We start from the raw sequence: 25,956 nt of genomic DNA, 5'->3' as shown, positions 1-25,956 counted from the left end.
CTTCCTGTTTCCCCAGCTCCCGCCGTCGCACAGCGCCCCCTGCGCTAGGAGGACCGATCTGCGGCCACAAGGCGAGAACGAAGGGAGGCCTGAGTTCTTGGGAGCCTAAAGGCCATCCTCCTGCATGCTCCCTTTCGGCTTTAGAAAGGGAGCAAGAGGAGTAGTTGGCTTCCTCAGGAGCCAAATCCTCTCCAGAATCAAGGAAATGGTACAAGCTTTCTCAGCACTCCCTCTCCAAGCTCGACTGGGGGTATGTGTATTGGGAGGGGAGGGGGTGCTTATCTAGAATTATAATTTCTCCAGGGCATAGTCAGCAAAATTTTCCACTTTGTGTCCCCACAGCCCAGCAAGCAAGGACAGGCACAGAGTGGATGGGTCTCAGTATTTCTTAATTGATTAGGTTACTGTGGTCAAGGTGGGGCAAGAGGGTCTGAACTTTGGCACAAAAAAGAGCAATTTCGTGTGCAGACTTCAGGGAACACGACAGAGTAAGGAATGAGGAGTTAGCACAGAGCTATCACAGGGCAGGCCCTCCAAGCATCATAGAGGTGAGATAGATCCTCAGCCCTGCAGGTCCAGAATAGCACACTCTTCGATCCAGGTTCTCAGAGGTAATTTGCCTCTCCATGGCTTGAGAAAACCCAAATTCAAATAGTGAATTTACTTTGAGAAGCATTAACTTGCAATAGGACATTGAGGGAGGCTGTCTTCCAAAACAAGCAAATAAATTAATAAAGCTTTCCTCGTCTCAGCCACATGCCAGTCTGCCTCCTCATGCCCCTCATCCCCTCAAGCCCCAAGCCATAGCCCAGTTCCAGATCTTCTGCAAATGGCTGCTCACCTTCTTTGCCTTTTCCTAGTTTGATGGCCTGATTCCAAAGTCCTAAAGGTAGTGATCAGGTTGGAGGATTAGGCAAGCTCCCAAGGCCTTACATAGTCCCTAGGAACTTGGGTCACCCCCATTTCCCCTCCACACACACACACCTCCAGATTATAAGCTTTTACAAGAGCAAGGCCTTGTTACCATCTCTTCTAGTCTGTTCCAAGCTGGAGCTGAGCACAGAATGGGTACACAGGGATAAGTTCAGTGGTTGGGATGGTTTGAAGTTTGGAGCCAGGGACACTGGCCCATTGAGGCCACCTAGAACTTTGCTTTCTCTCCACAGTAGCTGGGAGTCTTGCATGTTTCTCTGCTGTCAAAGAGCTAACTTGCTCTTTCCTCTTCATACCCACTCGCCAGCTCTCCCCCACTGTCTCAGACTTTCTTTCCAACTGTCACCCAAGGCATCATCCTATTCCCCTCACCTCCACTCAGTGCCCTCTCAGTGTTTCTGACTCAGGTTCCTACTTGCATCCCACAGCCAGTGTCTTAGACCAGGCCACCTGCTCCTAGGTTGTCAGAGTGGCCTTTCCAGCATGCACAATGGATCACAGTTATTCCTGGTTTCTAAACAAAATGTGTCCACCTCCTTAGCTACGATCTTGCCCCAGCCTACTCCCGGGCAGACATAGCTCATGGGCCCCCTCTTAAATCAGAAAATAACCAAAACTACTTTCTAAACAGACTCTCGTGTTTCAACCCTCTATGCCTTTGCACATGCTGTTCTCTCTGTTTAAAGTACCTAATCTCTGAATCTCTGGTGAATTCCCACCATTCCAATTCCCAGCGGAGGGATTTCTTTTCTAGCCAGTCTCAATACAATGTGAAAATCTCTGTTTGGGGGCCTGCTCTTCTACTAGATCTGAGGTTCTTTCAAAGCAGGCCTGGCTCACTTCTGTGCTCTCAGCTTCCAGATGCGGTGCGGTACAAAGCTGTGTCACTATGAGCTGATGAATGGTTCAAAGCCGAGGGCAGGGGCTGCCCCCTTCCCCTCCCCCAGGTTAACTCTGCCACCATCCCAATACCCCCAGGCCAGCTGTGCGTCTACTCTTATCCCTCTCCTTTCTCACCCGCTTGGCCCTCAGGCTCAGCCTCTCCGCCCCCTAGATCCGCCCCCAGCCTCTGTCTCACTTCCTCCGGGAGGCTGGCCCTGAGCGGGCACCACCCCTCTCGGACAGCTCCGAAGACTCAGCCCTCTAACGCACAATTCTCGTTCGACCTCTCCTCCCCGCCCCACAGATCAAAACCGAAAATCGAAACTGCGCTGGGGTTCATGCAGCAGGAGCCTGCACCCGCCGGATCCTTGGAGCCCAAGCAGGACTCCGCACTGCCCCACACGCCCACCATGCCTCACCCAGAGTCGCTCTCCGAAGACCACCAGCCCAGCCCTGGACACAGTCTCACCGAGGTACGACTGGGTTTGGGCAGATGGGGTTTAGGCTTTGTCGATTTGCTGTGGTGGAGAGAGAGGTGAGAAGGGAGAGGGAACTTGGCCAAGTACGCATAGGGAAGACCAGACCTCCTAGGACCCTGACCCTATTTGCTCCAGTAGGTGAATGAGAGAGTAGAATAGGGACCAGGGTGAGTTAGGGGAGCCTCTCTGGGCTGCGATTCTCCACTCCAGTGGCACCTAGGACCGGAATCTCCCACCCACGCCCAGGCGACTTGCCTCTTTGCCCTGTTCTAACGGAGGCCCACAGATTAGGGAGAGTGGAGGTAGAAGTAGCCCTACTGCCCCCTTCTGGAGTCAGGGACATGCCCCACGTGTGGAAAAAAAAAATAAAACCCAAGTCCCAGACCAGAATGGGAAACTGGCCTGGATTAGAGAGGTGTATCAGTTAAGGCCTCACAGCTCCTGCCGTTTCTCCTCTAGGAAGCCTTCCGGATACTTCTCTTGGAACACCCTCCCCGCCCAACCCCCATCACCAAGGAGCTTTATTAGGTTTTCCTCCTGGAAACTTTGCCTTAATCTTCTGGACAAGCCCCCAGCCTCCCACCCTCAAAGGAACTACTTAGATCACTTGCTCTGTGTTCTCCCCCGCCCTTTTGAAAGCACAAATAACACCAGATTGCAGTAATTTGCATTATTTGTATAACTACAACAAATACTACTTGTTAACGTTTATGAGCACTTTTCACGTGCCAGGTACTGTGTTAAACACTTTTTTTGCATTTTAACATTGTGGTAAACTATACACAACAAAAGACCTACCATTTAACAATTTGTAAGTGTATGGTTCAGTGGCATTAAGTATATTAACAATGTTTTGTAACCCTCACCATGATCTATTTCTGGAAATACTTTTTATCACTGCAAACAGAAACTCTGTACCCTTTAAGCAATAGCTCCTTATTCTTCCCTTTCTCAGTTCCTGGTAATCGCTAATCTACTTTCTATCTCTGTGAATTTGTGTACTCTAGCTATTTCATATGAGTGGAATCATACAATATTTGTCCTTTCGCATCTGTATTAACTGAGTTTATTTAGCATAAGTTTCATTATGACCTCAAGTTTCATTCATATTGTAGCACATATCAGAATGTCCTTCCATTTTAAGGCTGAATAATATTTCATTGTATGTATATACCACATTTTGTTTACCCATTCGTCTGCTGATGGACGCTTTGGTTTTTGGGTCAGTGTTTTCAGTTCTTTTGGGTATGTATCTAGGAGTGAAATTGATGGATCATATGGTAGTTCTATGTTTAACTTTTTGAAGAACCACCAAACTGTGTTAAGCCCTTTACATGAGGTTGATAATGTATCAACTGAGTTCTAACCCGAGTTCCCTGAAGGCAGGGATGTATCCTATATATTCTTTTATCTCAGGACTTGGTACCGAGTCTGATGGGAAGTAGATGCTGGAATAAATTGTGGGATGAGAGGAGGGAGGCTTGAGTAAATTGGAAATTGGCGTACTGATAAGCCCGGGTTTTGCATCATCCAATGACTGCCTAGAATGGAATATGAAGTTCCATTCCAGCTGCCAGCCGTTGGGCGGGTGTCGGGTTGTTGGGGATTCCTGGGACTTCAGAGCTCAATTCCTCCCCACCCCCACCCCGTCTCCCAGCAGGCCACCGAGGAGGAGTTCCAGTTCCTGTGCTGCCAGGGCTGCAAGGCAGAAGCCAAGTGCCCTAAGCTGCTGCCTTGTCTGCACACGCTGTGTTCAGGATGCCTGGAGGCGCAGAGCACGCAATGCCCTATTTGCCAGGCGCCCTGGCCCCAAGGCGCTGATGCGCCGGCCCTGGATAACATCTTCTTCCAGAGTCTGCAGCAGCGCCTGTCGGTGTACCGGCAGATCGTTGACCCAGGGGCGACTTGCACCCGCTGCAAAGAGCCGGCCGACTTCTGGTGCTTCGAATGCGAGCAGCTCATCTGCTCAAAGTGCTTCGAGGCCCACCAGTGGTTCGTCAAGCATGAAGTCCGGCCCCTGACAGAGCTCCGCGGTCAGTCTGTGCGCGAGTTCCTGGACGGCAAGCGCAAGTCCAACAACATCTTCTGCTCCAACCCCAACCACCGCAGCCCTACCCTGACTAGGTGAGCCAGAGGGCTGGTAGGGGTGGGTGGGGTGGCGCATTTAAGAGCCAGGTAGAAGGTGCGGGGAGCAGAAAACCAAAGAATCACAAAGCTGAGAACGTGGGACAAGGATCTTCTAGAGCCTTGCAACTCAAAATGTGGTCCGCGGACCGGCAGCATCTGTGGCGATGACCACAATTTACGCTGTCCCAACGAGTGAGTTGTAAGAGTTCCCGATTTCCCCCTATAGTAGATAATGCTGCAGAATCATCTTTGCACCCTATTCAATAATTCATTTAGGATACATTTTTAGAAATCCCATTGCTGGTTTAAGGGATATGAAATTTTTACATTTTGATACATGTTTTCCAAACTGCCCTTCAGAAAGCCTTGTAGTGGAATTTTCCGTAAGTGCTGCAATGGGATCTCGGTATAGCTAGCTGGATTCTAGGATGAGATGCTGGTAGTTTCTGTCTGGAAAGTCAAAACTGTAACACCTTGTTATCTGGGAATGTATACGTGGAAAAAAAACAATCAACTGCAGATATCATTACTTTTATTAAACAACACAAGATTTTAATTCATTTTAAAATAAATAATACATTTATATAGTTCAAAATATTAGAACCAAATTTATAAAGAGAGGGCAAGTCTCCATTCCTCTCTAGTCATGTGCCTAATTCCTACCACTTCTCTTTCCCCCATCCAGATAACCATTGTCACTAGTTTTGAATGTTACCAGAACTTCTTTGTGAATTTATACACAGATAGGAATATGTAGTCTTTTGAAGTCTTATTTTTACCCCTTTTAGCCAAAAAAGTAGCATACCTATGTGAACTTTGGGACCCTCCCCCGCAAAGATTGCTTGTTTAAGAATCTTTTGGTACTTGTTCTTGTGGATCTGCTTGCAAAGTGAAGATATTGTTTGCCTGTTGGGGACACCCAGAACTGCATTTCTGCTAAACTAAGTGTAGCTTGCTTCCTGCTTGGAGATTTACCACCTGCACTACTGAATGCATTTCCCCCAGATTCTTCAACTGCAAATATTATCATTTGAATTTGGATTTCTTTGCTTATTTTTAAGGTTGAGCAGCTTTTCATATGTTTTTTTACCACTTTTTCTTCATGTGCGAATTGCTTGTTTATGTCCTTTACCTTCCCCCCATTCTTCCTTCTTTAATTATAAGAGACTAACTTACAGTGCAAACACAATACCTCTTTTAACATTATGTTTAAGTTTTTAGTTTTATGTAATCTAATCTATCAATCTCTTCCCTTATGGTGTCTGACTTTGATCATCCTAAGAAAGAATTTTTCCTGTGCCAATGTTAAAAATATTTTCTTATATTCTATTTTAGTAATTTCATGGTTTTGTTTTTATAATTAAATCTTTAATTCTAATGGCATTTATTTTTGTTTGTGGTATATGAAAGGTAGAAACCTTTGCTTTATTTTTCTCCCCAAATGGAAAGTCAGTTCTCTCAACTTTTATTTGGTCTACTCTTGCCTTGAGCTGAAATGCCCTTTTTATCATGTACTAAATGCCCGAGTAGTCATGGGTATGTTTGTAAATCTCTGTTCTGTGCCAATGATCTGGCTATTACTCTGCTAATTCTTAACTGCTATTAGGAGTTCTGTAGCTTTATATTTGATTGGACAAGTTCCCATTCTTCAAAAATAATTTTGCTTTTCTTGTGCATTTACAGTTGATGTAGTTTCAGAACTTACATATTCATTGGGATTTTGATTGAAATTGCAAAATTTGGGGGAGAATTGGCTTCATCTCTGGTTATAGCTTTTGGATTTTAAAGTTTTATTTATATACATCTTGAACTTTAGTTAAATTTAGAATACTTAATAATATTGTGAATGGGATTTTTTCCATTATAATTTTTAATTATCATTAGCATTCACTAATGCTCTTAATTTATGTACATTAATTATATCTAATCATCTTATTGAACGCTTTTATTCTAGTAAGTTTTCTAATTGATTCTTTTGGATTTTCTAGATAAATAATCATACCATCTGCAAATAATAAAAACATTTTTCTTTATAATATTTATACACATTACTCTTTGTGGCTTTGTTTCATAGGCCAGACCAGTATTGAATAATAGTGGTTAGAAAAAGCAACTTTATCTTGTTCTGTCTTTCATGAAAAAGTTTCTTAGGATTTCTTGTTTAGTATGATGTATATTATTAACTTCCTTAGGTAACTTTAAAAATCACATTAGGAAAGTTGCCTCCCATTTCTAGTTTACTAAGAGTTTTGTTGTGATTTTGTTTTTGTTTAGCTTTTAACAAATAAAAATATTTTTAAACACTCAGGAATGGGTGTTCTTTTGGACTCTATGAAGGTATTCTTTCACCTTTTAGTATGATGAATTATATTAATAGGTTTCTTTGTATTGAACCATTTTTTTTAATTCCCAGGAGAAAAAAAAGCTCTATTTGGTCATGATATACTATTATTTTAATTCATAACTACATTCTATTTAGTAACATTTTATTTAGGCTATTATCTGTATTTATAGATGTGATCAATTTTTATGAGTATGTGTGATTTCTTTGTCAACTTTTCTTATCCATTTTATAACACTCTTTTTCAATGAATTTGGAAGCTTTCCATTTTTGAAAATGATAATATATATAAATTATTTAGCATAGTGCCAAGCATATATTAAGTACTCAATAAATGTTAAAATCTTGCTATTCTTATCCTTTCTATGCTCTAGAACAATTTAGGGAACTAAGCAATTAAGCCTTTAGCGGTTTCTTGAAAAACTAAGAATGGTGCCTTTTTTGAAGAATAGATTTTTTTTCCATGGTATTGGTCTGGTTTGGATCTTGACTCAGATTTTCTGGAACATTTTTCCAGTTCATCCTGAGTTACCTTTCATAATTTAAACATCTCTATACCTGTAATTATATCTCCTTTTTTTATTTCTAATATTATATATTTGTGGTTATTTCAGTGATCTTTTCTAAGTACTAGCTTTTGGTCTTTCCTTATATGTCTTACTGATATTAATATTTCCTTTTTAAGTGGCTTGTAATATTTGGTTTCTATATTTGGTGTTAATTTCTACAGTCCAGTTAGTTAATATGTAGGAGTTCTATATCTGAGACTATTTTGAGGTTTTCCTTGAGGCCTAGCATATTCCTTGGAAGAATATACTTGTAGGACTTTTAAAAAATGTGCATTCTTTATAAAGTACACACACACATTTATATATATACACACCTATATATAATTATATCTCATCTATATCTCTACTCTTGTTTAAATTTTTAGCACATACTAGAACATATTTGTGTGTGTGTGCGTGTGTACATTTATCAAGAGTAGATTATTACTCTTCTTGCAGATAAGGTAGAGTGTTTAGCATACTTTTTATTTTCCCGTTTCCCTTCCCATGCCCTGATTTAGTTGAAATGACATGACATTTTAGTTCTAGATTACCAAATTTTTATGCCTTTTCTATTCTAAGCATCCTTTGTTAACAGTTATTAAGTGTCACAATCACATAACCTCCTTGTTATTCATAATCTTAGATTTTAATTGGTTTCATTGCTCATAATAATTTTTTCTATAGCATATCTTCCCCTTTCCTGAATTATTTAATGTGATTAATTTTCCATGTAGCTGGAATACCTTAAGTAATTGTTTATTTTTCAGAAAGTTTACTTTATGAGGCCATAAGTGTCTTAACTTGCATATCCTTTTGCTGTCACACACAAAGAAAAGTTTAGCTAGGTATAAAATTCTAGGGTCACAATCACTTAATCTTGGAATGTATAAACACTGCTTCCTGAATTTCTGACCTCCAGTGTTGCAGATGAGAAATTCAGTTATTATCTAATTATTTTTTCTTTGTGCATAATCAGTTTTCATTAGCTAAGGATTTTATATAATTTTTTTTTCTTGAAATGATTAATCGGGCTATATCAGATATCTTTTTTTTCAATGATCCTCCATGTCATTGTTGATCAAATCTTTCTCAGCTCAAAGATATGGTCTTAGGCTTTTTTAATGTATTGATTTCACTTTATTTGCTTTTTTTTTTTTCTTATTAGAACTATTGTTACATGGAAATTGAACTCCAAATCCATCTTTTACATGTTTTATCCTTTTTTCATTAATTCTGTTACTTCATTTTGTTATTCCGGATTCTCAGAGAGTTCCTTGAATTGATTTTCTATTCACCAACTCTTTTTTTCCCCCTCAGGAGACTCCTTTCTACTGTTTACTACCTATGATAAGTTTTGTTTTGTTTTGTTTTTCTCAGCAATCATGTTTTTCTATTGCCAGAAAAAGGTTCATGGTCTCAGGATGCTTTTTCTTGTCAGCCTGTTCTCGTTTTCTCTATGGATGTACATCTCCCTGAAAAACAAACTTAGGATTTTTAGAAGTTTTATGTTTCCTATATTACTCTTATTTTAGTGTGAACTGAGAGTCAGTTTGGATGCCATTTTTGCTGCTGATTCTCTTTATAGGCCCTCTTGTTCTGTGTCCTCTGCTCACATTTAAATGCTGACATCTAGGTTGTATAGTTTTAGTCGTTGATGATGGGCTTTTAGCAGTTGTGTAAACCAGTTTCCACCTCCTACCCCTGCAGTGACGTTGGGGCTGCTCCCCCAGATGGTAGTAGCTTACAAGTGGTCCCACCTGCAGTTTGGGGGTCAGGGATGGATTTCTCTCCAGGTGCAATGGGCAAGGCTGCTCCAGCCAGCGAGAGGGCAGGATTCCAGTCAAGAAAGCATGACAAATGGCTTAAAAAAACTTGACCTTATTGTTTAAAAATCATACACACACTCACAATTCACATCATTTTATAATTTACCAGTGGTTCCTGAAAAAACTCAACTTGTTTTTTCTGTACAAAACTTTAATGTCATAAATAACCTATACCTTTCTTCAATAGTAAACCACTCTATCCTTTGACATTGATCTGCTTTAGGACACATGTTGAAGAGCAGTACCAGAGGTGGCTTTACACTTAGAACCTAGCCTGTGAGTGTCTGCCCTGGGGCCACTGGCATTTGATCACCATGACTGTGGAGTCCATGTTCCTACTGTGTGACAGGCCCTCTGCTAGGTGATAGGTTATAAATATGAACAGATACAGCCCTGGCCCTCGTTGAGGTCACAGTTTGGTGGAGGAACCAGATCCATAATTAACAATCAAGGCTGCAGAGTGCCGTCAGGAAACCTGCTCACTGTTGTCACTCTGTGCTTTCATAGCTACCCTTATCATACTGTCCTCTATCTTGCATTTTACCTTGCCAGTATCCCTATTTGGCACAGGGCTGACATCTGGTGTGTGCTTAATTTAAGGGCAGAAAACAGGCAGACACAAAGGCAAATGATCTCAGAAAAGGCCACCTGCCTAGGCCATATCAGCTGGGGAAGGCACTTCCAAGAGGGTGTCACAGCCTGTCATGTAAGGAAGGAAAAAGGGCATGGAGAGGTGTGTGTGTATATGTGTGTGTGTGTGTGTGTGTGTGTGTGTGTGTGTGTGTGTGTACATGTACGTGTACAAAGAGGCATTATTAAGTCTGCTGCATTTCAGGAACTGCAAGTAAAGGGTATATGTGAAGTCAGGGGCTGGAAGAGTGAGCTGGGAACAGATGAGGTAGGCTTGGAGGAGTTAGGACTCTATCCTACAATTTCCAGGACATAGAATGTTCTCAGCTTGCTCCTTTCTCGCGTAATTTACTCTTGTTTTACCAGTGAATAACCTATAAGGAGTGGTCCCCAACCTTTTTGGCACCAGGGACCAGTGCTCCTATGAGAATCTAATGCCTGATCTGAGGTGGAGCTGAGGCGATGATGCTAGTACTGGGGAGCGGCTGCAAATACTGAGGAAGCTTTGTGATCTGAGGTGGAGCTGAGGTGATGATGCTAGTACTGGGGAGCGCTGCAAATACTGAGGAAGCTTTGCTTGCTCACCTGCTGCTCATCTCCTGCTGTGTGGCCCAGAGGTTAGGGACCCCTGCTATAGAACGCACTGGTACCCTATGGGGGTTCTGTTGGAAACTCATTGATGGATGTGAAGCAGAGTGGGATAAGATCCTCTCTGCACTGTGCTACTGTGATTGAAGTGGGCAAATTTGGGAGCAGGGAGACTAGTATTTGTTTCTTTGGCTACATGCTTATTTATATTTCACCCCATTCCATAAAGAATTTGAGATTTACCGCCATGCTTTTGGGTATATGTACTCAACAGAATCTGAAGGAAAGAATCTGGACCAGAGAAAAGGGAGCCCCATTGGGAAACTAAGGCCATGGTGCAGGTGCGGGTGAGGACTGCAAGAATGCAAAGATGGAGGGATAGGGAGAAGGCCGAAGTCTCACACTGCCAGGTCCTACCTGACCTAGAGGTCAAGGTGGCTGCCAACCTTTCTATTATTTGTGAAAGGGATGCCAGGGAGTCCCAACCCACCTGAGAGTAATATGGGTCTGGGATGCAGGTGTAGCTGAGACCCATGTTTGGGCGGATGGGGTGGAGGAATTGATTCAGGGCCATCAAAGCTTATAGCCAGAGAGATCTTGAATTATATTTGAGTAGAGAAAACAAAAGACTTATTAATCAAGTTTGAGAGGTTTGATGAGATCATAAACTGGGAAAAGAGTTCCCAAGACCAGAAGTTGGAATAATAGGCAACACACAGGGGAGAGGCACACTGGGCAGCCCAGGGGAGGGTTTCAGGGCAGAGAAGGACAACATGCAATGGCAAAGCTGGTGGCAAGGAAGGGAAAGTCTGTTGGCTAAAGAGCAAATAGAAAAGACAGATCCCGATGGGCCCACTTAGGGTCAGGGCTGGGGGAGGAAAGCCAGATACCAAGGGTGCAAACTCTAAGGAGCTCCCTTGCCCTTCTGAAAGTCTGTATCCTAGGTATCTGGCTGGCGTCCTCGTCCCGGCCTTTCCCAGTGCCCTCTTGGTACCCTCTATGAAGTTATCAGTAAATTGTGTCTTATTGGGGATCGGTGATCTCCCTGGGATTGAATGTTGGCCTCCAAGGAGCATTACATGGGCAGAAGCGGCTGCTGCTGCAAGTTAGGGCACAGTCACATTACCCATTTTCAAGTTTTTCTGTGAACCTAACCATGAGACTTTGTTTCAGAGCCAGGAGCAACTGCTTTTCCTTTAATTGGGCAGGGGGTGTTTTTGGGGGGGCGGTGTTCAAAGGTAGATTTGGTTGGATAATACGTGGGTAAAAGGGATTCCCCGCCCCCGTCCCCACTCCCAGTGCCCTTCTGTGTTTTGGAGAAAGAAGCAAGAAATTTAAAGTAACCGAAACCAAGATCAGGGTTAAGGTTAGTGTCCCTGCCTTAATTCGGAAGTCTGATCTCTGCTTTCTCCAGCTATAAAGAGTGGGTTTTTCTGCTCAGGGGTAGAGGCTTTGGACATTTGAGAAGAATTTTTGATAACAAGACTTGAAATTAACAGGCTTTTGTCATTGATTCCTAACTCATAAGATTAAACTATTTGGAACCACATTCATCCATCTCTCCAGCCAGCCATTGAACAACTGTTTATTGAGCATTTATTTCATGCCCAGTATAATGATCGCTATTACTGGGAGAATAAGAATCCCTGTCTTTGAAGTTCTAATTTGTGGAGGGTTTCTGTCTACAGGTAAGTTGTGGGTATGCACATCCCTATGTCCCATGGCAGGGAGCCATAGGTATCAGAAGACTCGGCCAGATAAAGTGCTGGAGCAGTTTTAAGGAGGGTAAAGTTGTGTTTACTTGGGAGGATCAGGGAAATCTTGATGAAAGAGTTGACATTTGAGCTATACCATGACCTTAGGTGTTTGTGTGTATGAGTTTTAACTAAAACAAATATATAAATTAGTGACAAATTTTTAGTTAGTGGCTTAAGCAAAACAAACAAACAAAAAAACAACAAATGAATGGCTTACATAAGTGAATAGATGTGGAGCTAGCCTCTGACCTAACCTTATTAGATACTGAAATTGTGTCACCAGGACCTACTTTCTCTATTGTGACCTGACTATCTTCTCTGTCAGCTCCTTTCACAGAAGGATTTCTTCCTCTTGGCTGCAAAATGATTGCAGCAGCTCCAGAGGTTACTACACACTCTCACCCTCAAAGCCAATGGGAGAGAGTGAGAATCTTTTTCCAGAATTCCAAGCCAAGTCTCAGTGTGTATCTGACTGGATCAGGTTCCCATCCATAAAAGGTTCTCTGAGGCTGCTGGGGGATACCCAGGTTGACTTGAGCCTGAGTCACGTGACACCCTGAAGCTCATGAGCTGAGAACAGGGAGCGGATGGCTCCCTAAAGGGGAAGTCCAATTCTGCATGGTTACAAAAAGGAAGAGAAATGTGTCTTCCATATGTCTTGGAAAAGTCTCCAGCAACCACTGCAAGTGAAAACAAAGAAGAAGAAAGATTCCAGGTGTATGGAATGCAGTGGAGCAGAAATCAAAGTTCAGGGAACAGGTTTGAAGCCAGCCTCAAGTGAAGCTCCCTGACCCCTTGGTGCCTAGGCGCCCATTTCCAATAGGAAGCTTCCCTCTTCCAATATGGTCAGAGAATGGGCTGTCTAGTTGGATTCAACCTCGCACTAACACAATAGATCATGTTCCTATTTTTTGAGATGGTTTTCCTGTGCTATTATCTTAAGTTCCACACCCTCCTGTAAGATTATTGAGGAAGACATAACTGTTCCCCTTCTATAAATGAGGTGAGAGGCCAGAGCGCTGATGGGAACTAACCCAAACAGGAGAGCTCATGTGAGCCAGAGCCAGACAGGATACGTTTCCTAACTGCAGACTGTGCTCCTTTCCTGCTACTGCTTGGCCTCTGCATTCAGGCAATCCTTAACTAACGACTGTGCTGAGCTGTAAAAAAGGGATTCTATTAAGTCACTTGTTTAGAACTTGAAGTGTATTTCCCCTTAGAATTATACTATTAAAAGAAAGCATTCTATTTAAGCAATGTTTAAATTTACTTTTCCTTGACTTTAATGGGAGAGAAAGAAACGTAAAATTGGATCTGCTAAGCTTCAAAGAAATATTTCTTCATCCTAAAATATTTTCCTAAAAGATCTCTCTGAGATTAAGAATCATCATTGTTTGCTTTTAATGAAATGCCTCCATTTTAGGCAGTAGTAACTGAGCCTCTGCTATGAAAGATCAGGATGGTCCACTACCGTATTCCTAGTCTTGTTTCCATGTCACAATGGCTTCAATGGACTGCACTGGTCCATTTACTTTGATGTCACTTTTCACAGATTCTTTATTTTGATTCAGCTCTTAGATAGATATCCTCAATCAGGATTTTTGTTTGTTTATTTCCCAGAAAGACTTCTATGTTATGAATTCCGAGAGTCTCTCGATGTTAAGAACATCTGTCAGTTGCTCTTGTATTTGCATGACATATTGGCTGAGTACAATATACCTGGGTCACCCTCTTTCTTTTAGAAGTTTGTATTGTTTGTCCTCTAACATCGAATGTTCCTGAGGAGAGGTCTGAAGCCCAATTTATTTGCTTTTTCTGTCTTGATGTCTAAATATAGTTTTCATTCTTGAAGCTTATTAATTTAACCAAGCTGTCTTGGTGTTGAACTTTTTGTATCACATTATTTTGGAACCCGGTATGATCCTTCAATCTAAAAATTCTGTTTATTTCCATGAAATTTTCTTACATGATTCCTCTTCTTTCTTCCCCCTCATTTTTCTCTTTTTGCTCTATTACCATTAGTATTGCAATTTTTAATTCATTATTTTTAGGTTTTTCAGGTTAATAATCTCAACAATATTACTACAATTTGGGGGAACTTATTTAATGACTATTGAATGAATTACAAAGATCAGAACCACAGTATACATTCAAAGCTACATAAAATCATTTTATACACATTTTTATAAAAATACTTGAGAATATCAAAATTGTTTGCATCACATAGGATTTACTGCCTGTTTTCTATGTCACAAGATTCTATTAACATTTAATTATTAACTTTAGTCATTGAATTTTCTAACAAATTCTTGCTTGGGCATATTTTGCAATTTGGATTTGTCTACCAGAGATCTTAGAGTTGGTCCAGCTAAGTAGAACTGCCTGTTTATACCACGTAACTTAACTAATATAGTATTAAATTGTTGTGACCTTAAATATCAAATATTTTTCTTATTCATGGTTTTACTCAATTGATTGTTTAGCTATTTTCATCTCTTGCCATTTCATTTACTGAAAGTAGATCGAATTTAAATAACTTGATAATCACTGTACTTATCTATATGATAAACTTTGTATTATTATCTTGCAACATTTACTGGCTTGTAAATTTATGTTGCACTAAAGTTCACTAATATTCAATACTGTATATATAACTGTATATACAGTATATATAACTGTAGTGCGTTATTATAAAACTCAATGAATTTCCTCAAGCGATCTACTGTTCCAAAAATTGAATCTCTTTTACTAACATATAACTTACATTGATGCTTTAAAAATGTCTTGCACTTGATAGTATTCCAATTGTTATTCTGAGGGGCATCATTGCAATCATCTCAGCATATGACAATAATTACATTTTAAAAATAGCATCTTGGTGGCAGTGGAAAGCATTGATTGTAATTGTAGAGCCTGAGGTACTTAAAGATAGTGAAAGCATTATTCCTATTAATATCCCTTCCTCCAATTATTTGTTGGTTGGGAAGGTGGTGGCTGAGACCAGAGAACCTGAGGGCTCAGATAGGAAGATACTAGAAGAGAAGCAGCAAAGAAAGGTTGAGAGGAAGAAGCTTTGTCTGTTTCACACTATTGTCTTACACTGGCCCCATACCCAAGAACGAGGATGAAAAACTTTGTGCTTTTCCTTCCCCATTCTTCAATGCGGGTCCCTGCTCCCAAGACGCAGGGCTGGCATATCCATAGTGTACTATGTTCATCTCATCTCCTGGCTTCAGAAATCTTGTTTCCTCAACTGTGTCACCCAGGAGGTAAACAAGAGATCAGTCTGATTAAATGCATTCATACTACTGTGTAAATGACAGATCGATTCCTTTAAATTTCCTCTAGCTAACTATTTGAGTTTTGCTACTCCACCAAAGTGAAAGTTCCTAGTCACACTCGTTGGGGTGGGAGTGGTGGTAAAGTGGAGAGTTTTTCGGTTGCCATTCCGGCAAGCCAGGCCCCGCCCTGGAGTCCTGCTGTAGGGCCAGCTCTCCTCCACTGGTCCTATATTTATAGACTTTTTGCCTCCTGCATTTCTTAGCTACCTGTTTACTAGAACAGCAGAAGCGGCATGCTGCTTTGGTCCTAGCAAGAGGAGTGGCTGGACTGGGGTGGCCTGTCCATAGTGGGAAGGGAACAGCCCAGGGACCACATTTAGTGGTGATGTGTCCTTACTGTCAGCGGGGCTATCCATGTGTACATGTGTCGTTAATGCTCCTTCTTTGATGGCTCCAGTACGTCCAATGCGTACTGTGCTGGTCACTTCACTTATACCAGCCCACCTTTGTCCTTGCAATTGTCTGTGAGAGGCATCCTTATCTCTATTTTATAGATGGGAACATTAAGGCTCAGAGAGAGAAAGTACTTACTCAAAGCTTCATAGGTAGGAATTGGAAGAACTCAGATTCAGGCCTACATCTGTCCACCTCTAGAACCCATACCCTTTCTGCCATCAGGGAGCCTCTGGCCTGGAGGTTTAGACAGACACAGCTTTCGGATGGGGAGATTAAGAACCCAGGAAACATGCTGGGGCTTCTGTTAAAATATTAGCATCATAGTCAATTCACTGAACACTCATAAAGGTGTAAGTGAAACAGTATATCTCAGGGAAGAAGAGACAGAGCTTTGTGGTAATTTCAAGATGGGATGTTCTTTGAGGGTTTCCCATTACCTCCTACTTAAAGGCCAAACTCCTTTGCTTAGAATTGTTTATGGAAATTTTTGGAAAATCTAAATAGGTGTAAATAGGGAAGGAGAGAAAGAGAAAGAGAAAGAGGTAACTCCTATCAGTTCAAACGGTTTCCTTTCCTCCTTGCTATCTCTATAACCATCTAAAACAAAATGAACAACACTTAGTATCTCGCAACTTTCTTTTCTTATACTAGGAAGTCATGAATGTCTTTCTAAAATGTATATAGTTTTGAATTTTTAGGTAGTCGCATCTGTTGATTATATGATTTCTTCCGTTTCTTCAGTGGTTTTAGAGTCTTTACTATTATGAGAGTAAATAGATATGGTGTTATCTTCACATTTAACTCTGTGAGCCATCAGAAATGTATCTTGGAGTGTTATACAAAGCAAAGCTCTTACTCGATCCTCCCCCAACCCCGTAGCCATTTTTCCTGATTCCAATTGTTGAAAACCCCTTCAACGTCCATTACTTTGGGATGCTTTCTTTATTATATAGAACATACATTTTTGTAGATGCCAGGGCCTATTTCAGGACTATCTAGTCTATTCTGCTGATCTTCCTCTTGACTCTTAGACTAGTACCACTCTTTAATAATGGGAGTTCTGTAATGTGTTATCTGGCAGAGAAAATGCCCTTTCCTCACACTGATTTTTCAGAAATTGCCTAGCTGTTTGCTCCATTTATTTTGTCATGTGAAATTCAGAATCAGTGGGTTAAGTTTCAAAATCTCATTTGTAATTAAACTAAAATTGCTTTAACCCTTTATATGAACTTGAGGAGAATTAATATTATAATATTTAGTCTCTCCAATTGGGACCTTGTTACACTTTTCTGCCTTTTAGACTTTTTCTGGAGGGTTTTGTCCTTTTTGCCATATAAGTCCTTCCATATTTCTCGTTAGGATTATGTCTAGGGTTTTGGGGGGAGGGGTTGTTTGTTTGTTTTAGCACTTAAAAATTGCTGTCGTGAATGGGAGCATGGAAATTTTTTCCCATATTTCTTTTCATTTGCTTTGCTGGGATAGAATTAGGCTATTTTCTTCTCTTAATTCTGGTATAATCTAGCCAGTCTGGCTGCGTAACTTCTTAATAATTCTGCAGTGTTTTAGTTCATCCCTTTGAGTATTCTGAGGAACTTTCACTTTGGTGGAGTAGCAAAACTGTCATTTTGCTTTTTAGAGCTACTCCTCTCTCTATCTGAGTTAAGTCTGGGTTCTTGTCATGGAGCTCCTTGTGGGCAGATGTCTACCTCACCTCTGCCTCCTCCAAAATGCCAAGCACGCTGTAAGCACTCAATGACTGTCCCTTGAATGAGAGCGAAGGTATCCTAGGCCAAAGAGGTCATTCATTCCTGGTCTTGGGGCAGCTCCTTAATAGGTCACTCCAATTCAGAATCTATACCTCAGTTTTATCAGAAGGCTGGGGGCTTTTGGAGCCAGGGGGTCTGATTCAGGCAACCAAGTCACAAAGACCTGAGGCCAATTATCCACTTCCATCCAGATGGAGAGCGGTGACTGGTAACTGCTTTCCCTAGCAAGACCTCCAGGGAGCCTAGAAATAGCAGAGACTATGGTAGACACAGAATGTCTTGCTCTCTCTCCAGCCAGGCCACCCGAGGTGGACCCCTCCCAGGCTGGGAGCACTCTTTCTGTGGAAGAGAAGCCAATTTCAGGCTCAGCCCCTTTCCCATGGGTCCAAAACAAGGAAAATTACACTGGCTCTAGTTCTCTCTTTATTTCTATACTCTGTATAGTTGCCTATATTTATTAGTATTCCATTCTTTAATTTAAAAAATAGTTACATTCACAAGGTTCAAATATAAAAGCAATCTAAAAGGCATACAGTGAAATATCTCCTTCCACTTCTACCTGACCCCATCCATAACTACTTTTATTAATTTATGTGTGTTTTGAACATCTCTTTATTCAAATATAATCAAACGTGAGTATATTCTTATTTTTCTTTCTTCTTACACAAAAGGTAGCATCCTATACATACACTTCTGCGCCTTGATTTTTTTACTTAAAATATACATCATAATAGATTTTGAGCATTCATTATATGCTAGTCACTGTTCTAACTACACACACACACACGCACACACAATTTAATCCTCTTAACACTCCTTTTATTATCCTCATTTTGTACAGCTGCATAGTATTCCATTGTATAGGGGCATCATAATTTATATAATTCATTGCCTAGTGATGAACACTTAGGTTGTTTCTGTTCTCTACTATAATGGGCTGTATTGGATTGTACAGATGTCATTTCCTACATGTGGAGATAGAGTTGCAGAATACCACAAACTTAGGGGTTTAAAACAGTACATAGTTATTATTGTGTAGCTCTGGAAATCAGAAGTCTGAACTGGGTCTCATTGAGATGAAAATCAAGATGTCAGCAAGGCTGTCTTCTAAAGACTCTTGGAGAAGATCGATTTTCTTGCCTTTTCCAGCTTCTAGAGTCTGCCTGCATTCCTTCATTCATAACCCTCTTCCATCTTTGAAGTCAGCGGTATAGTATTACTCCGATCTCTGCTTCCATCATCATATCTCCCTTCTCTCGCCTCCCCTTTCCTTTATAAGGACTCTTGTGATCACACTGGGTCCACGCAGATAATTCAGGATGATCTCCCATCTCAAGATCCTTAATGTGTTCACTCTTGCAAAGTCTATTTGCCATGTAAACTAATATTCATTCACAGGTTCCAGGAATCAGTACATGAATGGGAGCCATTATTCCGCCTACTACAGTTTGTATCTGGACTCTTACCACTTACTAATTGTGTGACCTTGGGCAAGTTATTCTACCTCTTGTTCATTTTCCCTATCCTTAAAATGGGCATAATAATAGTTCCTACCCCCATAGGATTTTAGGATTCCTTGAGTTAACATTTATCAAATGTTTATTATGATAGTGTCTGACACATAGTAAATGCTACGGAATTGTCTGCTAGCTGAAATCTATTAAGTAAAAACATACATGTTCTTTGATCTAGCAATACTGTTTTTTTGTAATCTGTTTCATAGGAACAAAAGCATCCATGCATTAGGCTACACAAAGCATTGTCCATATTGGCCAAAAAAGAAAGAAAGGGAAAAAAGATACGTAAACAAGAATTCACTGTAATGTTCATTAAAAGGAGAATGAGTGAATCATTGTGGTCCATCTGGGATATAATGAGCTATTTATTAAAGACAATACAGTTGATCTACTTAATAGACCTAGAACAATATCCTAAATGAACGTAAATTAGAGGAGGAAGTTACAAATGGTATAGTATGATCTCATTTTTTTTTAAGTACAATCATCAACCCCCAAAATTGCTGTATATTTGAGCCAATTATTTAACCTCTGAATGTTTCTGTTTCTTCATTTATGAAATGAAGATAACAATCGTTTCCCCCTAAACAGTCTCTAAGCAAGGGTGAAATAGGTTGAAATGTGTAAAGTCTTTAGAATCCTGCAAGCAGCTGCATAGTCTGGATATTTTTGTAAGGTGGTTTGAGTGGAGAGAGTTGTGGAAGGATGCACCCAGGAGATGAATAACTTTTAAAAAATATGTCTTCGTATTGTTTCTATTGTTACTTCAGTAACTTTTTAATATTCTAATATTTTACTAGTAGTTGAGATACCATCACCATAACCACAAACACTGAATTAGGAAAAGCACGAACCTAGAAACATACCATGATTCAAAGTTTTGTAATTCTTAAAGAGGAACGTAATAAAAATTTAAAGGGAAAAAACAACAAGAGAGCCCTAAATCGGGCTGGCCTTGTGTGTCCACAGCATCTACTGCCGCGGCTGCTCCAAGCCACTGTGCTGCTCCTGTGCGCTCCTGGATAACGGCCACAGCGACCTCAAGTGCGACATCAGCGTGGAGATCCAGCAGCGGCAAGAGGAACTAGATGCCACGACGCAGGCGCTGCAGGAGCAGGACTGCGCCTTCAGTGCGGCGCAGGCACAGATGCACTCTGCCGTCAGCCAGATGGGGCGCGTGCGCAGCGACATGGAAGAGCTGATCCGCTCGCGTGTGCGTCAGGTAGTGGCGCATGTGCTGGCGCAGGAGCGCGAGCTGCTGGAGGAGGTGAACACGCGGTACCAGCGTGACTACAAGGAGATTGCGGGACAGCTGGGCCGCCTGGACGCTGTGCTGCAGCGCATCCGCACAGGCAGCGTGCTCGTACAGAGAATGAAGCTCTACGCCTCAGACCAGGAGGTGCTGGACATGCATGGCTTCCTGCGAGAGGCGCTTGGCCGCCTGCGCCAGGAACAACCCCAGAGCTCGCAAGCTGTCGTGCGCACTGACAGCTTTGACGAACTCAAGGTGCGCCTGCAGGACCTGGTCTCTTGCATCACCCAGAAGACAGGTAAGCACTCGAGCCACCCTTATAGCTGGCCTGTTTACTATTTAAAGGCTTGTGCCTTGATGCTGCCCTCCGGGGAAGGCAGAGCAGAAAAGATCATCTCCGTGTAACAGAAATGGAAACTGGGGGGCGGGTATTGTCTCTTGAGTTTGATCCCATCGTAGTTTCCAGGGCACAGGATAAGAGAGAGAGGAGGCCGTGATATGGGCCACAGCCACCCAAAGGGATCATGTTTGACTAATTTACAAGACCCTGTGGTTTAGCTGTGATCTTGTGACCCTTGGGGAAGTTAAGAAACTACAAAGCTGAGCACTAGACCCGATATCATTTTAACCCTGGAAGGACCAACCACACCACGAGGTTCTCTTAAGTCAACTGGAACATGAGGTTAGGGCGGAAAGAGGTTCAGAAAACCCCTGTGGTGGTTGAGTGCTTACCCAAAAATATGCTATGGCTCAGTGGAGGAGGTTCTTTGTCCCCAGAATGGCCTACCATCTGGACCAACTGCCAAACTTTATGGGCCCTGCCTGGTATTGGGCACTTGGGAAGTGGGAAACAGCAGACGGGTCCTCACTTCAAGTTGTCCAGTCCAGGATGAGGGCATATCACGTAGCTGGAGGATGAGACAGTGCTTGGCTCTGCAGTTCAAATTCAGGAGTTGTAGCAGCTCTGCAGAGCTGGATATGCCAGGAGGGTTTTCAAGAGACATGGGGATGGGGTGCACAAGAGGGCCTTCAGGGTGAGGAGGCTTTAACAGCTTTTTGACGAAGTCTCTAGGCTGGAATCTGAGCTCTGGATAGCTGGTGTGAGGAAGGGGAAGGAGGCTAAGAACCTGAAGGCCCCTGGGCAGGTGCCAGTGATAAAGGAGCCTCTCCTTCCTGCCCTTGGAGCTGATGGATGTGGGTTCATAAAAGTATATTCCTAGAGCAGGTGTGGATTCGTGCCTTCCCCACCTAGGCAGTGAATGTCACCCTATATACAGGAAATCACCCCATAGCATTTGAACAGCTTTCCTTCAGTATTGTAACCAGGCCCTGGCAAAGAAAGGAAATACATATTTTATTCTAAAACATGAGAGATTTAGTTTAGATTTAATCAAAACCAGGCTGTGGGTCAGAATAGTGTCATGGAGTTCTTGCTTTATGCAGAGAAGTCAGTGAACAGTAACGCCTTTAGCATTGTCCACTCTTTGCTTTTGTGTTGGCCCAGAAATAGAGGTGCACTTGGAGTTTGGAGCCAAAGGAAAACGCTCAGTAATGCCACCCCCTTCCTCCCTTCTGACTTGGTTCATGCCCACTGCAGTCAGGGGGCTTTCCTTCCAACTGCCAGCCCCTCCATGGAGCTTTTCCAGTGCTGTGAGAGGTTGTGGAGAATGGGTTTCCAGGGAAAGCAAAGGAAACATTTCCTTTTTCCCTTTGTCACTGTCCCAGGCCAGGATGCCTCTCACCAAAGATGTCCATGACCTGCCTATGACCTTCTCTATGTTCTCCAGATGCAGCTCTACCCAGAAGAACCAGCCCAGAGGCTACCAGCACTCCCAGGGCCCCTTTTGATGTTGACCTGGTGAGATGGGTTTGAGGGCTGATGGGGAGGTGCATGGTCCAGCAGTCAGGCAGGTTGGGAGTTCCCCTGTTTCAGAAAGGAAACTGACACTTGTCGTCCCTGTGTCTGCAGGCAGCAGAGGTGAGAAAGTGCCTGAGAAAGGGACAGGAAGTGGCTAGACTGGAGCTTTTGATAGGAGGGAATAAAGAAAGGATTGGCTTGCTTTAGGCTCCTAAATGCCACAGTAGCTCTTGATAGGACATGAGCTCTTGATGGTTTTAGGAGCAGTTAGACCCAGATATGTACAGGAGGTGAAGAAGGTGATCACTGGTAGGCTCCCCTGATGACTCAGTGCTCTGCACCCCACCCCTTTTCCTGGGGTTAACATGTGGACCTACCTTCCTCTCCTTTTCCCACACACATGGTTCTTGAAGAGGAATGGAGAATGAGGACAAGTGTCAGACCTCCATCCCAGCAGCCTGGGTTCCATTGGTGTGATTTCAGGGCCAACATATATCCAAGAACCATAGTTTCTCAGGATTGGAAGGCACCCATATCTCCTCTAATGTTGGCATTCCTTCTGCAGTGCCCTGACTTTAGCCGTTCAGCTTTCATGCACACACCTCCAGGGACAGGAAGCTCACTCATTTCTTGAGGCAGCCATTCCCATCTCTGGACTACTACCCTGACTTAAAGTGCTTCCCTGGGTAGAAATGCAATGGCACCCCTTTGACTCGCTCCCTGGGGTGCTTGCATGCATGGTTCCTCTCTACCAGGATCAGCTTCCCCAGTGCCTTCCCAGACTGGGCATCTGGTCTCCTCCACATCCTGCTCATCCAGGTTTGCATGTGCTTGCTTGTCTAGGACCCGGGCCCAAGACTAATCAGATCTCCATGGAAAACAGGTCTTCTGATGGGGGTGGTCAGGATGGTAAGCCTTCCTAGCTTTGCTATGGCATGGCCCATAGGAGAGATTGCTGAAGGAGAGGCTTCCAGGAGGAGGCAGGATTTAGGATCTGAGAGTTTTAGAACTAGGAGACAGCTTGGAGTCTAATTTCCTCTTTTAAGGAGGTTGAAGCTAAGGCCCAGAGAGAGGGTGTGACTTAACCCAAGGCCACATGGCAAGCTAGGGGCAGGACTAGAAGCCAACTCCTAACTGTCTGCATCCCCATAACTACTACATCCCCATATACACAACTTTAAAAGTAAAAAAAAAAGGACATTTTACTTTTTGGTTAGGTAATATCACATGATCAGAAATGAAAGCATAGAAAGTGATAAATGTCTCAATCCCACCTTGTCCCCCATCTGTGAGTTCTTAGGCCCACATATCTACCTCTGTGAACTTCTTACATATCTTTTCAGAATTTCTTTATGTAACTACAAGTAAATATGATTACAGATATTTGCTTTTTCCTTTTTTTTTTTTTTTTTGTACAAAGTTAGCATAGTACCACATAGACGTAATATTGTGCTCCAGGCTTTTTCACCCAATGAAGTATTCCTTCCTGATGCCTTTTTCCATCTGCATAGTGGTCTACTGAATGGATGAAGCATGCTTTATTTAGTCAGTTCTCTGTCTATGCATAGTTAGACATTTGTTTTGTATTATAAACATTACTAGAATGAATAATGTCCCCAGAGAAATCATATGAATAATAGTGGAAAATGCTGTCTGGGTCCACAGATCTCAGCTGTCTTTCAGGTGCCCGTGGCTGGTTAATGAACAGCAAGAAAGCCCAAACTGTCTGTGTAAGGTCTAGGCATTTTGCTGGGTCCTTTTCTTGAGGTGACCTCTCACTATCCACTACTAAACAGTTTGAACGTGGAGCATCAGAAGAATGCTCTTTTTGCAGAGCATCTTGTGTTCTTTAAGTAATAGGTTGGAGGAGGGGGCATGCGGAGTTGGGGAAAAGAAGTGAGTAACTCTGACTGCAAAGAACAAGTGTGACAGCTTGAGTGAGGCAGGCATGGTCCGGCTATGCCAGGAGAGTCAATCCCATCATCTATGCCCAGAGAAAGGCAACTCTTGGATTCGTGTCCCTCCCTTAGGAGGCAGGAGCTGGGCTTCTAGTGCCAACACTCATCCTTCTTGAACTTGGTTAACTTTCATTGCAGCTGTGTGCCTAGATGGAGATGACAACAAAATAGGCTTAACTAGGACTGCTGGTGATGGGGAACAGGGGGTGGCTCTGGCATTTTCCCTCCTTTGTTTCTCATAGGCTCTTTTTGTAATAATATTATAATACTTTAATGAAAAAAAACTTAATTTAAAGCTATAAAACATCTATAAATCAGTCATCATGATTTTCCTTTACTGAGCCCTCATATGTCCGCTGCTTCATTAACAATGGAGGAGTGGGACAGAGGCAGAGGAACCCAACCCTGCCTTTGGGGAGTTTATGGCCCACGTGAAAAGGTCTTTTACATACCAACTGTCTGTAGAGCCACACACAAAAGGGCAGAGCAGGATCTTTTCAACTTTATAAAAAATATTTTAGTGGTGATAAAATACACATAACAAAATTTACCTAGAAGTGGAATTGCTAGATCATATGGTAATTTCGTTTTTAATCTTTTGAGGAACTGCCATGCAATTTTCTATAGCAGCTGCACCATTACCAACAGTCTATAGGGGTTCCAATTTCTTCATAGGCTCGCCTACACTTTTTTTTAATAGTAAGTAGTTTAAACTTTTTTGACTGTCATCCATCATAAAAAAATATATTTTACATCTAGCCTACACTCTATATACACACACACATACCTCTAGCTAAAACAGAAGTTTTGCAAAACAAATTGTGTTTATTACATGGGCTCGCTCTAATAGTTTCTCTTCTGTGTAATGTAAAAAATGCGGGTCATGACCCACTCGATTGCTTTCATGATCTACTAATGGGTCACAGAGTATAGTTTGAAAAACACTGGCAGAGAGCACTCAGTGGAGATTGTGCACTTTTCCGAATCAGAGATCGTCCGTTCTCTCCCATTCCCTGAGACAGGCTCCACTCTCTAATCCAGAGACAACTCTCTTCCCTTTTTATAAAGATGCTGAGCAATAGGAACCCGGAAAGAGGGAGGAAGGAAGGAAATCAGTCCATTATAGCAGATGATGTAGGAGCCCACAGCCCACATCAGTGCACTGATACCGAAAAGAGCTCTGCCTGGCTTGGGTCTGGTACCCAGCAGGTGGCCCTGTTGTTCTGGGCCTTCCCTGTCCATCCCAGCCCACATTTGGCCAGGTCATCTCTGGTGTCCCACTCTGAGGGTGGCCTGACTGTGTCCTCCCCCTCAGGAGGGGCGGAGCTCATCCCAATAAGAAAAGCCTATCCCTGGCCTCATAATCTCACAGTTGGGTGCCCAGCTTTTCCGTTGCAGCTCTGCTTGATGAAGAGTCCCCTCTGCTGTGTTGGAATGCCTTTCCTTTACTGTGTGGATAGACCACAGGATCCCGAGTGACACTCGTCCACTGAGCACATGGAATTCGAGGCACCAACGGATCAGATTTGGGACAGGAGGGGCTAGGACCGGAGTCTGGGCCTCCTCTTTCAGAGGAACACTTCCCACATCACTCACTCATTTTCAGCAAATGGTCCAGCAGGCTGTTCAGTTTCATACAATAGGGAAGGATGGTGGGGAGGGATGTAAAAGAGACAGCGACTGAAGAAAAATGTGTGCAGACATAGGGAGGGAACTTCCCTTTCAAAAACGTTGAGTTCAGACCCTTGTCCGAG

The 25,956-nt window shown here is 42.5% G+C and overlaps 1 protein-coding gene across 8 annotated transcripts in view; it reads left to right on the top strand.

The window, feature by feature from the left end:
• Nucleotides 1-2,038: 2,038 nt before the first annotated feature.
• PML (promyelocytic leukemia) overlaps nucleotides 2,039-25,956 on the top strand; it is a 39,570-nt gene continuing 15,652 nt past the window's right edge. For 2 of the 8 annotated variants that reach the window (XM_025040397.1, XM_025040396.1), the window contains exons 1-5: nucleotides 2,043-2,288; nucleotides 3,952-4,418; nucleotides 20,104-20,684; nucleotides 22,174-22,244; nucleotides 23,088-23,153. In XM_025040397.1, coding sequence (XP_024896165.1) covers nucleotides 2,154-2,288; nucleotides 3,952-4,418; nucleotides 20,104-20,684; nucleotides 22,174-22,244; nucleotides 23,088-23,153 — 1,320 coding nt within the window. In that variant the 5' untranslated portion in view covers nucleotides 2,043-2,153. Of the gene's footprint in view, nucleotides 2,289-3,951; nucleotides 4,419-20,103; nucleotides 20,685-22,173; nucleotides 22,245-23,087; nucleotides 23,154-25,956 lie in introns of all 8 variants that reach the window. The other 6 variants (XM_025040398.1, XM_025040399.1, XM_025040395.1 and 3 more) reach the window with 5 other exon arrangements.

This window comes from Pteropus alecto, unplaced genomic scaffold (genome assembly GCF_000325575.1).
Source record: "Pteropus alecto unplaced genomic scaffold, ASM32557v1 scaffold38, whole genome shotgun sequence".
Classification (NCBI taxonomy): Eukaryota; Metazoa; Chordata; class Mammalia; order Chiroptera; family Pteropodidae; genus Pteropus; species Pteropus alecto.
This window is presented reverse-complemented; position numbering and strand designations above follow the sequence as displayed.